Source organism: Drosophila innubila (assembly GCF_004354385.1).
Source record: "Drosophila innubila isolate TH190305 chromosome 2R unlocalized genomic scaffold, UK_Dinn_1.0 1_C_2R, whole genome shotgun sequence".
Taxonomy (NCBI): domain Eukaryota; kingdom Metazoa; phylum Arthropoda; class Insecta; order Diptera; family Drosophilidae; genus Drosophila; species Drosophila innubila.
The window spans coordinates 6,305,022-6,318,037 of NW_022995374.1; the positions used below are offsets into that span (position 1 = coordinate 6,305,022).

Here is a 13,016-nt window from a genome sequence, read left to right on the forward strand (position 1 = left end):
CTGAGATGAGACGCCAAAAAATATACCAGAATATTTAATAATGCAGCAAACGGTCACACAGTTCTGCTGGAACGTAGCAAACAATCGTTAATCAATACAAACGGCAAAAGAAACGATAACTATCAGAAAAAGAATATTTGAAATTTAAATTTATCTATTTATTGTTTTTTATTTAAGCAAGTTAAGCTAAGACTAGCGTATTTGCACATTAAAATGTTCCACACTGGCATCGGCTATGCTCTTATGTATTTCATTAACCTCAGCCTGTGTCATGGTGCGTTCCATATGGCGATAGACGATACGGAAACACACACTAGTTTTGGCCGTCTTTGGATGCTTGAATTTGTCCACTAAACTTATCTGTAAGAATACAAAAGCAATGGTAATTAGCTTCTATAAGTAAATTTTCAAGTTTAAACAAAATTCACCTGTTCTACAACATCACCGGCCACGGATCGAACCAAATCGTAAAAATCATTGGGTGAGAAACCAACGTTCACTTCAACATCTTCCGGCAGCCAGAAAGACAAGTCATTTGTGCATTGGGGATAGTGAGAGATGGGTTTGTACTTGGGCAGATTCTGCAGATCCTCTTCGCTAAACTGGGACAAAAAGCCGCTGTCGTTGGACCAAAACAGCCGAATGTCTGGTATATCGAATAGGATCATGGCCAGGCGTTCGAGACCCACGCCAAAGGCATAGCCAATAGACTGATGCACTCCCGCCTGTTGCAGAATCTCGTGACGCATTATGCCACACCCGAGCACCTCCAGCCAGTTGTCCTTGAAGTAAATTTCCAGCTCCCAGGAAGGCTGTGTGAAGGGGAAATAGGTGTCCACCCAACGATACTTGATGCGAGGACCAAAGAGTTCCTTTGTAAGGCCAACAAGTACGTGCTTCATCTCATGCTCCATTAATTTAACGGCTTCCAGGGTATGACAGGGCTGCTTTGTCTGATCCATGCACTTGGACGAAGGCAAAATTCGTTTCGGATCGGCAATAGAACCCGACCACGTCTCCTCAAACAGCTCCAGGCCGGGATTGCGCTCAAAGAGCTTGTCTTTGGTCACCAGACGCACTGCATCCGCCTGATGGAACACTGGATAATGTGTGCTGTCGATCTCATCACGTCGATACACTTCGCCGACTACCAAAAAGTTATCCAATCCTCCCGAGATCAGCTCCACCTGGTGGGCTGTAGTGTGGGCGCGCAGCAAATGCTGCTCATTGATATAGTAACAGTCCGATTTCTGGCGACTCACATGATCACTGGGTATCAACAAGTTGTCAAAGTTCTGCTGCACTGTCACCACCGGGTTCATCTGATCGTAAACGGAGAAAAGCGGATTTCCCCGCTGATTTCGATACGCTCCGTAAAAGTAGTTAACAATGCGTTTGCGGATAATCGACAATGGATGATCACGCTGCAGATGCTTATTAAGTCCCAGGTGTGTCAATATTTTGGGCGTCACATTCGTCCAGCTGTCCGTGGCGTACGTGCCTCCGTTAATTTCCAATTGAAGTTGTTTCTGGTGGGGGGTTGTTATTTTCTTGGCCTCCTCAGCGGCACTGCTGGCCAGCAAACGACTCGGATGTCTCGAGATGCCCGAGCACAGCCTGGAGCTGGGAGCACGTAATGTTAATAACATTTTTATGTTGTTTATAATTTATTAAATTGCAATTTTATTATTATTTTGCATTCTTTTTTCTATTACAAAACAACAGCTGTTATTGATATACTTTGGGGCTGCCACCCGGCGCATAAGGTTGGCAGGTCGTAGCATTTTAATCAAATGCTCAAAAATAGTAGATTTTCTAATAACATTTTTATTTATTTATCTTATTAAAGCTAGAATTTTTAGTTAACCTCCATCTTTTGCTAGAATTTTTTAGATTTTTTTTAAAGTTCTTTTAGAAATAATTTTAAAAATAGCGAAATTACGATGCGGTTGCGCACAAGTATCGATAATTTGTATTTAAATCGATTACATTAACCAGGGCTACAACAAATCAGCGCCATTACTTAAATTATCGAATTTGAATTTTTTTGAAAGCATTAAAACCAATTGAATTGCTTATTAAACATTTCAAATAAAGTGAAAGGGGCTAATATTCGCTTGAAATTTATGTGTACGTTATAATAATTAAATAATTTCAATCCGCAAATAAAAACGATCAATGGTGAATCTTAAGTTTAATTCAATATTATTAATATCTCAAATTTACGTCAGCTGTAATTGTTCAAAATATATATAAAAGGGATTTCTTGTTATTTTACAAATATTTCTTTATTTTATACAAAAACATCAACATTGAAATATGCCTAATTTGTTTCAAATTTAAATGGCAAACTATAAAAAATGTGATGAATTTTACAGATCGTAGCATATTGGTATAATGCCAACTAAATTATAAACTTCGCTTTTGAGATGCTTGTGTTGGAATAGAGGTTATGCGATTAATTAAATGAGGTTGAGCGGTTATGTGTTGGATTTAAACCAATGGATAACTGGCAGCTGTGGCAATGCCGCACTGATTGTCACTGTTACGGGTCATCTTGATGAAGCCCTTGTCACCCCAGGTGGTGCCCCACGAGTTCTTGACCAGCCAGTAGTCCTTATTGTTCTCATCTGTGCCAAAGCCGACGGCAAGCACACCGTGATCCAGCTCCTGGGGACTGCAGTTTGGTTCATTGTAGACGCCCTCGGAGTAAAACTGGAATGATTCGTGCGAAGCATCAATGGCAACCGATACGGGTCCAACGGTGGCAATAGCTTCAGCCATTTTCTTCTCATCGCCCGAGGGAATATCAACGAACCCGCGATCGGTGGCACCAATGGTCGCCTTGTTGAAGTGGCATGAATCATCGACACCCTCATAAGCATATGACTTCTCAGTATCAATGCCACCATTGTCCTTGATGTAACGGAAGGCGTTGTCCATCAGGCCACCGTTGCAGCCATTGTTACCGTAGCTGGTGGAACAATCAACGAGATTCTGCTCCGACAGCGACACCAAGGCACCAGTCTTACGGAAATGCTGACCCTCCAGAGAACCAGTGCTAGAGAATGCCCAGCAGCTGCCGCAATGTCCCTGATCCTTGACCTCAGTCACAGCGCCCTTTGTACGCCAATCCACGGACTTTGGCAAGGTAACATGTGCCGGCGAGATGAATGTGATGCCCGTAAAGCTGACATCAGCAGCACTGCAAGAAGATTGATGGAGGCGATTACAACCTGTCATTCAATCAAGTTCAACTGTTCAACTTACCGCAGTTGCTTGTGCAGTGTGTAGTTAAATCCATTCATCGTCTGATGGAACTCATGATGCAGCATATCCGCATACTTGTTAACGGCCATCTTGTAGCTGACTTCGCCGGCGGCATAGCGCTGATTATGCTTGGCAATCTTGTGCTTGTTCTCATTGAAGATCTTCATGCGGAAACGCTCCTCGGTCTCATCCTGATAATGCTTGCGATGCTCCAGCTGCAATTACAAAAGCAATAACATGAAATACGGGTATATTATATTTGAAACGACAACACAATTGATTTGCTTATCAACATGTTCTATAGCTATCACAAAGACGTGTTTAATAACAATAATAATTTACCTAGTACACACCACAGATTAGATAGCTCAACAATCTCTATTGCACATGCCCTGCTGAGAGTTCATTTCAAGCCAATGCATTGAGGCTTAGAGACAAAAGATTGTACTCGATTTGGATTTATTGCCCTTGAGAACATGCGAGATAAGCCGATTCTACTTACTTATCTCTTATCAGTTATCAGAGCCAAGAAACAGGTAACACATGGCTAGAACGTAACACGGTAGCAAGCATAAAACTAAACTATAACCATAAATGTGATTTAACGACTCTGTCAAAAATTCAGGTAGTAGTTGTAAATGAGCGCATAAAAAGCAGTAAAACCGTCATTTATGCTGTAAACGACGTGCACATACCCTGTAAGCAGGCTAGACATTTAAAAAAAAGGAAGTTTGATGGAATTCATCACTTACTGTATATCTTAAGTTAGCAGTTAGTCAAAATTATTAGATACAAATATTTACATATTTTGAAACATATTTTTGTCACATAACTACCACAGTTTGTAAAATAAATGGGTTCGAGTCACCTAACTTCAAGTTATAAGAAAAGTCATAAATACAAATTGTTTAAACAGCCAAGTCATAAAAATTAAAAATGATCCCACAAGGGCAAATTTAAAATCTAATACAGGTGTGTTCTACAAATCTCTAACAGCGCTAAAGCAACCCAAAACAAATTGTTGGTGTTCCTGAAAATAAGAAACCATTGTTTTCAAATGTCTTAAAAATTCTTAAAAGATTTGACAAAATTAATTAGAATTTAAAAATCTTAAATAGAATAAAAATGCATAAAAAAAATATTTTCGAAAATATGAAATCTCTAAAATTTAAGGAACACCAACATTTGAAACGGTTGTTTTCAAAAACATTTCATTTCAAAATCTCTAGAGATTTCTAGAACACACCTGATAGAGATTTTATTTGTCTTTCTTTTTTAGAAATACTTACAAAAAACAGAATTTCAAAAATATAGGTATTTAAATAAGAATAAAATAAATCTATTCAACTACTCAAGCATAGCTTTTATCATTACAATTTACAGGGTATACCCAGGCGCAATTGGGTACAGTAAACATTCGTTAGGCGTTGTCAAATAAACTCAAAGCACCCAGCGTTTAATTATATCAAACAAACGCAACAATTGTCGCCCTGAAATGACCGGATGATGTTGTTTTTTTTTTTTTTTTTTAATGTTGTTAGACTCGCCCCATTGCGTGTTATTTTTTTGGACTTTATTCTTATATTGCACATAATTGATATAATTGTTATGACTGCGTGGCGATTGCAACTTGTGAACTGACGATAAAAGTAAAAATAAATTCCAGACATTTTATTGATTTTTCAAATAACTTTTGCGTGTTGCAAAATGTCTATCTTTTTATTATAATATAAAAATTTGCATATTTGTATTAAGATAGTAAAAGGCTTTTGAGGCTCAGTACAAAAGTTTAAAAATCAAACTTAAAACAGTAATTAAATGCACGTGCTTCTTATAGATACATATATATACGCAACTAATACATATGCACATATGTACATAGCAGAGACACATACATGGACATGTGTATAGGTGTTGTTTGTTTTTCTTTTTTATATTGATTCGTTTTTTATTATACAATTTATTGGTGCTCGCTTTGCTGCTTACTGCACTTTAGTCGAGTGCATACATACAATACAAAAGTTCGTTGCATGTTTTCTGGTCACATGAGTTTGAGTATCTTATAGCTACATGGCTAACTGTATTTGTTGCAGGATGTTGCAGAGGTGAGCAACTTTGGCTACAGTCGCTCCATTTCAATGGAACAGCTATCATCATCGTTTGCTCCTCCTGCAACAGTTACTTCAACAGTTACTTGATGCAACTCTGTGGTTGTTGCTGCTGTTGCTGCTGTCGCCGATGTTGTGGGCTTCTCCTCCAGCTGCTGCTGCTGTGGCAGATTTTGGTATTCGCGACGCTTACGCATTATGAGGCGCAGCACAAAACCGTTGATAACGAATATTGCAATTACAAATACAACAGGAATCACAACATCCACCACTACATTTAAATCACTGGAGCTGGCCATTATTTTTACTTTATATACGTGTGTGTGTGCTAAGTTATATAAACTTCTTATATAGCCGCCTTTGTACGATTTGGTTTGCTTTAGCACGTTTTTCCAAATGACGCGCGTGCTTGTGCTTTTCCTTTAATATGTTTCTTTAGTTTGCTCCCGTTTACACACACACACTCTCACTCAATCTCTCTCTTCAAATTAGGCGCGCGCACTCTCCCTCTCTCTCTCTATGTGACTCTCTCTCTCCAAGAGCTGCTAACGTTGCGACTGCTTGTCTACTTGCGTTGAGAGTCGAGCGGTTAATAACAAAAATAGCAGCCTGACTTTTTTCGTAGTGCGCACTGTGCACGCACACACACAGATGCACAGACAGCTACGCAAATAAACATACATTCAAATATACATTTAATCATTATAGTTTCTTTGTGTGTGTGTGTGCCTGTATGCAGGGGTCTAAACGGGCAGAAAGGCATCGGGACCGGTTTGAATTTCAAATGCGTCAATTACAAAGAGATGCTGATTTATTAGGATATTCACATAATACCATATGTATGTATGCATATATTCATGTATATCGAAATTGGCTAACCGGTTGTAGCATATTTAAATGTATGTATATCGATATCATTCACACACAAAAAATCGCCCACTTGTTGTATTTCTTCTTCTTCTTTGCCTACTTATTTTCGCGCATTTACCGCAAGAGCGAACGAAAGCTTTTCGGTCAAAAAAGAGTCTAAGCAAAGTCAAATAACAAAAACAAACACAAAACAAGTGATAAGCATTTTCAGCCAGTCACACGCCATTTCCGAGAATGAATTATTTATTGTTGCTGTGTTTGCGAATTGCGCACAAATTGAATGAAAAAAACTAAAACAAAAAAAAAAAAACAACAAAAAACCCAAACAAAAAATAACATCTTAATAAGAATATGATTGACAGCGTTTTAGGTGGTCGTATTTCACACGCTTATCAGCTCAAAGGCCGACTGACTGCCGTTGACGTCGCAGTTGCTTTTGTGCTCTATTTGAATGGAATGTTTATTTGTAGTTCAATAAATATCTGCATATCATCATTAATAGAAATTGAACATTCCTAACACTTGCTCTCCTCCTTTCAGATTTTGCCGAGTGTGCAAAATAAAAAGAATTTAATTTTAACAAGCCCCGTTTTGTATGCATTGGTTTCTTTCAAATACAACTTTAAAGTCAAGCTTATAAGTATGCAATGTTTCTATTTTTCAAGAATAAATTCAAAATGCCAAAAAGTATGCAGCAGTAATTTTTTTAACAATCTGAAACGCGCGTAGCTTTAACTGTTTTTATACCCCGTACTTAAAAAAAGTACAGGGGTTTATTGGGTTTGTTTTGTTTTTGTTTTTACCACCTTAACATATTTATTTTATTTCTTTCAGCTCTTTTATATTATGATTTTTTTTTTTAATCTAGCTAATTTTAACTGTCAAAATTCAGAGCTTAAATTGTATTCGGTATGGAATATAAATTAATTTAAACGGTTAGAAAAACTTTAATATTAGAATTAAAGTGTTTTCTTTGCATTTTCATGAAATTTTTGAAGCTGTAAAACCGATTTCGTCAAATAATCATTAAAATTAAACAGTCTAATACAGTCTGTAAGCATAAAAATTCAATTGTCTTATAATTTTGGTAGTTTCTTTTCAATTTGATAAGTAACACGAAATAATTATAAAATAAAATAGAACATTGAAGGTGGGTGTTTAAATATTTAAATTGGTTTTAAAGTATTTTTCTTATTCAATCTGTTTAAAGAATATGTATGTTTATTTTCATGTTTAGTAACTAAATATATCTAGTATATGCAACTAGTCGATTAGACTAGACCCAAGCTGTCAACTTGTTGAACGTTTTAGTCGATAAGAGAAGAGGCGGAATGGGAGCAATTGCAAATAAGAAGAGGCGGATTGGGAGCAATTGCAAATAACACTGATAAGGACTGATTACCTATAAAGCGAGTTCAAAGCGCTCTACGCCGTTAACTAGCACGCAGACAAAGAGACAAACAACGGAAAAAATTCAAATACAATAATTAGGAATTAAACAAAATACAAATAATTTTCAATGACTCAGTAAAATCACATTAATGCGAATTGTGTTTTGTTAATAGGGGTTTTTAGAATTTTGGTTTGGCCTGAATGGACCCGCGTGCTTATCAATGGGTCGCTTTCTTATCAATAGTGCTGATCCGTACCAAACCGAGCCGGTCACAAAAGGAAGGCGGTTTTAGCAGAGTATGAGTATGAGTATGGGTATGATTATAAATATGAGTACCAGTACATTCCCTCGTTTGTCTATCAGCATCTCATGTGACATTCTACATATTTAGAGATGGATTGTGGCACAGTCATGTGAGCCGGCATGTGACTGCTGGCTCAGCTAATCAGCAGCTGTGGCATTGCAAGAATAGCTTGCAACAATAACATTGACAACTGTCTCTGTCTCTGCAAGTGCACCCACATGACTCATTAGAGTCCGAAAAAGAATGCGAATACATCAAAAACCGAAACAAAGAAAAGCACGCGGAACTAAACATTCGTTTAATAACAATGCGCATTAATCATTTACTTGTGTAAAATATGCATTCAACAATTTTCCAGCTGCTAACTGACAATTGGTTCCTTGTCAGGATCGCACTAAAAACACTAAAGATATGCTAATAATCAGAGGTGTTCTACACATCTCTAACAGCGCTAAGGCTACCCAAAAGCAATTGTTGGTTTTCCTTTTCATTTTTCAACTCAAAAAGCGGGAATCAGGAACCGATTTTAGAACTATGGTTTCTTGGTGAAAACCATATTATGGTTCTAAGGTTTAGAATCTAAACTATGGTTTCTTGGTGAAAACATTTTAGAATTGTGCTATACCTTAACCAGATATAAATTTATCTGTAATCTTGTTATATTATAAATAAATAAACCTAATAGTATTTACAATTTTTATTGGGCTGTATGGGTATTATATCTTATAAGCCGAAACAAAGAACAAGATACGGAACTAAAACATTCCGGAAGAACAATAAGCATTAATCATTGACTTGTGTAAATATGCATTCAGCCATTTTCCACCTGACACTGCAACAATTGTTGAGCTCTCATTTCAATAACAATAACAATTTCTCCAATATTATTTACTATCTCTTTAATCTATTACTCACCTTGAAGGCATGCCATTCCTCCTTGATGACATCTGCAAAGGAGACGGCTTGTGTGGCAGCCACCAGGGCCAATAAAGCGAATACTACGCGCATTTTCTGGATAAAAGATTTTAAAAAAATGTAATTAAATGTATAATTATCAACTTGAGCTTTAATTTAATTTGAGCTTGACTGTCTATGGCCAATCACGTGATGAGCTTTTACATGCACAAAAGCTTAACAAGTTTTTTTTTTTTTCTGTATAAACAAACAAATGGCAAGCAAAGCGCTGATGAAATACATACGACAACAACAATAAGCTAACTTACTGAGTTTGCGGTTAACAAAAACAAGCTAGCATGAAGTGCAGAAATTAATACAGGAATTATCAAAATCTGGCAGGGCTATTCATATTTAAAACTGATTAGTTTTTGGCTGCCTTTTTCGAGTTCGAATATTGATTCCGTTATCTTATCGGCCATTCGCCTTGCGTTTGTTTGTGTTGTTGTTGTTGTTGCAGCTGTTAGTTTGAAACCATTTTCACAATGTGTTTGTTACATTGATTATCACGACAATTGTGCCAAGTTCGAGGGCCAAACAGGTTTTGCAAGCGTTTAAAATGTGAATCAGCCGCAACAATAACAGGTAACCTAAAGTATGATACGAATAACCAATTGATAAGGGAATGAAAAAATAAATAGGCCACAGTAAAGAGTGAAGCAGCAGCAGCTGAAAACAAAATGCGCAACAGCCACAGAAAAGTAATAATGGCGGCCAACGTAATAAACAAAGACGCCAAAGTCTATGACAAGAGAGAAAACGTAGAATGAAGAGGAAAGTAGAATAGAATAAAAATGTCGACACAGCTGAGCTGCTAGTGGAATTTTTACTAATGCAAAGATTTTGTGAACCAGACAATTGGGATTTTTCTGCGGTTGAGACAATGATATCTTGAATTTATTTAAAAGCTATTAAAATCAGGAAATGTTTTAGATGCTGCTGTTATTATTCGAATATATACACATGTACATAAATAAATACTCATATGTATGTACATTTAGGCTTACCACTTGAATAACAATCACTTTAAATTTATTGCGACTTGACAATAACTGTTAACAATGTTTGCTTATATATGAATATTGAATTAGATTATTTTGTTAAGTTGCCAACCCGAGCACTGCACTCTTACACTTTTCGTGGTTTAATAAATTCAGCTGCAAATTGTTGTTGCAAAGAAATCTTTAGAATATATAAAGTACGTGATGCCAACTTATTTCAATAGTCGCTCCGCAACAAAAAAAAGAACGGGATGGCAGGCCCATTCTCATATTGTGAACTAAGTCACTTATTTGGCGCCATGTCGCTAAATCTAGCGATAAATTTAAATTTAGGTATTGCAAATATTAAAATGCCATAACTTTGCAATAAATTAATTTAAAGAAATTTTAAAATTCGAAATTACATAGAATTAACGTAAACGTTTAATGAAGGTTAGAGGCTTTTCATCCCAAGCGAAAAAAGTTACTAATTTATGTTTGAAAAAATATTAAAAAATGCAGAAAATTGCAACAAAAATTCTGCAAAAATGTAGACAAATTCTAGCTTAATAATTAAGAAATTGTCAATAAAAAGAGGTAGAATTATTTTAAGTAACCAATTTTGACATTTGACTCAAAGTGGTACATATTGCCAGATCGGTGAATTTAGTAGGGTGGCAGCCATACGGTCGGTTGGCAACATTTGGGTAAGCTGGCAACGCTTTGACTTAATATTGCTCGTCATCCCGCAGCAGAGCAGGCGATTTTATTAAAAGGATTCCCAAATTGTTTATATTTTCACATTATATATCCAGTAAGTATGCAAGTTACGTTTCTTAAAAAGATTAAATAATATTGGTATGTTGACTATTAATTGCAGCTCTCGAGAAGCGCCCGTATCATGTTTGGCAGACAGAGTGGTTTGGGCAGTTCCAACAGCTCCAATCTTGTGGAGTTTCGTGCTGGCCGCATGAATATGGTTGGTAAAATGGTGCATCCGGATGCGCGCAAGGGTCTCGTCTACATGACCCAAAGCGACGATGGACTGATGCATTTCTGCTGGAAGGATCGCACCAGCGGCAAGGTGGAAGATGATCTCATTGTCTTTCCCGATGACTTTGAGTACAAGCGTGTGGATCAGTGTAAATCTGGTCGCGTCTATGTGCTGAAATTCAAGTCGAGTTCGCGTCGCATGTTCTTCTGGATGCAGGAGCCCAAGACGGACAAGGACGACGAGCACTGCAGACGCATCAACGAGCTACTCAACAATCCACCCTCGGCACATCAGCGCGGCGGCGGAGGCAGCGGCAGCGAAGGCACCGATCTCCAATACATGCTCAACAACATGTCGCAGCAGCAGCTGATGCAGCTCTTCGGCGGAGTGGGTCAGATGGGCGGATTAAGCTCTCTGCTGGGCCAAATGAAGTGAGTTGACTTTTGGGCGGGGATTCAAACCGTAATCGAAACTGTAACCTCCAACCCATATTAACCGATTGAATTTGGTAACCGTAACTGACCCGTAACTAACACTAACCGAAACAAAACTTATTTATTATACCTAATTTGAAATAACCGGTTAGTAACCGGTTCATGTGAAACGGTTCGTATCGGTTCAATCAAGCATTCAATTCAATTATGTTGTTATGACGTAATCAACGTTTTTCAAAAATATTTTGATTTTAAATTTGAATATTGATCTTATAAAACTCAAGTAATAATCATTTATTTTTGATTTTTATTATTTTACTTATGATTACTTTTAAGATCTTTAAATCAAAGAAGTATAACTTTTAAACAACCATTAAAATATTTTTTTTTTTAATCAAAATTATATTAGTATTTCGAAACTGAAATTTTCAAAATAACACTAAACGTTACGAAAGCGATATATAAAGAGTGTTTGTAACCGTTATAACTGAAAACCAAAATAGAAACATTACTAAAACCGATATTCGATTCGGTTTGATACCCTGCTTTTAGGAATCTCTCTCTCTCTCTCTCTTTAAGGAAATTGTAGCTAATGTTTTTATTTTTAGTACGCGCACGCCTTCATCGCGGAACACTGCATCCTCGGGTGGCGGCAGCGGGGGCGGAGGGTCGGGCAGCGGCGCTCTACAAACGCCCGAAAATGTGAGCGTGCAACGCACACCGTCCGCACCAACCAAGGGCTCCAAGTCCGGGAGCAGCCGCAACAATCTGCTGAGCGAATCCTCTGCTGGCGGTGGCAGCTCAAGCGCTGATGCCGACGCCGATGCCTCCGGTAAGAACAAAGAAACCACAACAACACCAACAAATACAAAAACAACAACAAGTGGAGCATATGCAAATCCATTCCAAGCCTATTTATCCAATCTCTCCCCTGAACATGGCGCAGGTCGTTCACTAACTATCGACCTGTCCACGGCACTGTCCGGCGCCGATGCCATCAATCAACTAATTGCGGATCCGGAGCGTGTCAAGTCGTTAATTGTTCACCTGCCGGAGTCTGAGGATGCCGATGAGGATCGCAAGCAACAGATCAAGGATCACATCAGTTCGCCACAATTTCAACAGGCCCTCGCTCAGTTCTCCAATGCCCTGCAATCGGCCCAACTTGGACCCGTCGTTAAGCAATTTGAATTATCCCATGATGCAGTCGCTGCCGCCTACTCCGGCAATCTGGAAGAATTTGTGCGTGCCCTTGAGAAGAGTCTGCCAGTCGGTGCCTCAATGGCGGCCGAGGAGGCTTCCAAGGAGACTCCCGTGGCCGATAAGAAAGGCGATGCTGAACCAGCCAAGGATAAGGATGAGAGCGCCGCATCCACTGAGAAACAAGAAGAGAAGCAAAAATAACGCACATAGATTTATGTTTCCCATCTCTACATACAGATATATGCTCCCCTTATAACCAATATAACAAATGCCACGCGTTATAAACCATCATTTTTGCACATTATCAGTTTTTCGATTCTAAAATAAATTTGGCAATGCAATTAAATATCTTTATATTTCTGTTTGGTATCTATTGATTTGAGCATCACTGTGGGAACGACAAGTGCTGCCAGACTGTTGTCGAAACTACCGTTTCATTAAGTTGTCCTTGACTCTGGCTTTTGTCTGTTTTGTAGCCAACTTTTGAGTAACAAAACAGCTGTTTT

At 38.0% G+C, this 13,016-nt stretch overlaps 4 protein-coding genes across 5 annotated transcripts; 1 reads left to right on the forward strand and 3 right to left on the reverse strand.

The window, feature by feature from the left end:
• Positions 1-149: 149 nt before the first annotated feature.
• On the reverse strand, positions 150-1,747 carry LOC117785495 (probable phenylalanine--tRNA ligase, mitochondrial). The gene is made up of 2 exons (XM_034623559.1): positions 429-1,747; positions 150-360 (listed from the first exon to the last, which is right to left on the reverse strand). The coding sequence occupies exons 1-2, from the start codon at positions 1,647-1,649 to the stop codon at positions 193-195; spliced, it is 1,389 nt and encodes a 462-aa protein (XP_034479450.1). The 5' UTR covers positions 1,650-1,747; the 3' UTR covers positions 150-192.
• A 519-nt stretch (positions 1,748-2,266) lies between these two features.
• On the reverse strand, positions 2,267-10,061 carry LOC117785501 (cathepsin L). Its single transcript, XM_034623565.1, has 4 exons — positions 9,907-10,061; positions 8,861-8,956; positions 3,271-3,485; positions 2,267-3,205 (listed from the first exon to the last, which is right to left on the reverse strand). Exons 2-4 carry the CDS (start codon positions 8,951-8,953, stop codon positions 2,494-2,496), a joined length of 1,020 nt encoding a protein of 339 aa, XP_034479456.1. The 5' UTR covers positions 8,954-8,956; positions 9,907-10,061; the 3' UTR covers positions 2,267-2,493.
• On the reverse strand, positions 4,832-6,799 carry LOC117785505. Its single transcript, XM_034623572.1, has one exon. The coding sequence runs from the start codon at positions 5,675-5,677 to the stop codon at positions 5,390-5,392; it is 288 nt and encodes a 95-aa protein (XP_034479463.1). The 5' UTR covers positions 5,678-6,799; the 3' UTR covers positions 4,832-5,389.
• Positions 10,062-10,583: 522 nt separating the features above from the next.
• LOC117785499 (proteasomal ubiquitin receptor ADRM1 homolog) lies at positions 10,584-12,851 on the forward strand. Of its 2 annotated transcripts, XM_034623564.1 has the most exons (4): positions 10,586-10,693; positions 10,760-11,304; positions 11,916-12,139; positions 12,254-12,851. In XM_034623564.1, the coding sequence occupies exons 2-4, from the start codon at positions 10,781-10,783 to the stop codon at positions 12,709-12,711; spliced, it is 1,206 nt and encodes a 401-aa protein (XP_034479455.1). In that variant the 5' UTR covers positions 10,586-10,693; positions 10,760-10,780; the 3' UTR covers positions 12,712-12,851. The 2 variants fall into 2 exon arrangements, with proteins under 2 accessions (XP_034479454.1, XP_034479455.1); XM_034623563.1 differs by having other exon boundaries at positions 10,584-10,693; positions 11,916-12,851.
• Positions 12,852-13,016: the final 165 nt, after the last annotated feature.

Excerpts from the sequence above, each read along its gene's own strand:
- LOC117785501 (XM_034623565.1), bottom strand. The coding sequence starts at position 8,953 with ATGCGCGTAGTATTCGCTTTATTGGCCCTGGTGGCTGCCACACAAGCC. Across the intron at positions 3,486-8,860 it reads AGGAATGGCATGCCTTCAAG|CTGGAGCATCGCAAGCATTA; the intron begins GTGAGTAATAGA and ends TTGTAATTGCAG. Across the intron at positions 3,206-3,270 it reads ACACTGCACAAGCAACTGCG|TGCTGCTGATGTCAGCTTTA; the intron begins GTAAGTTGAACA and ends ATCTTCTTGCAG.
- LOC117785499 (XM_034623563.1), top strand. The coding sequence starts at position 10,781 with ATGTTTGGCAGACAGAGTGGTTTGGGCAGTTCCAACAGCTCCAATCTT. Across the intron at positions 11,305-11,915 it reads TCTCTGCTGGGCCAAATGAA|TACGCGCACGCCTTCATCGC; the intron begins GTGAGTTGACTT and ends TTTTATTTTTAG.
- LOC117785495 (XM_034623559.1), bottom strand. The coding sequence starts at position 1,649 with ATGTTATTAACATTACGTGCTCCCAGCTCCAGGCTGTGCTCGGGCATC. Across the intron at positions 361-428 it reads CCGGTGATGTTGTAGAACAG|ATAAGTTTAGTGGACAAATT; the intron begins GTGAATTTTGTT and ends GTATTCTTACAG.
- LOC117785505 (XM_034623572.1), bottom strand. The coding sequence starts at position 5,677 with ATGGCCAGCTCCAGTGATTTAAATGTAGTGGTGGATGTTGTGATTCCT.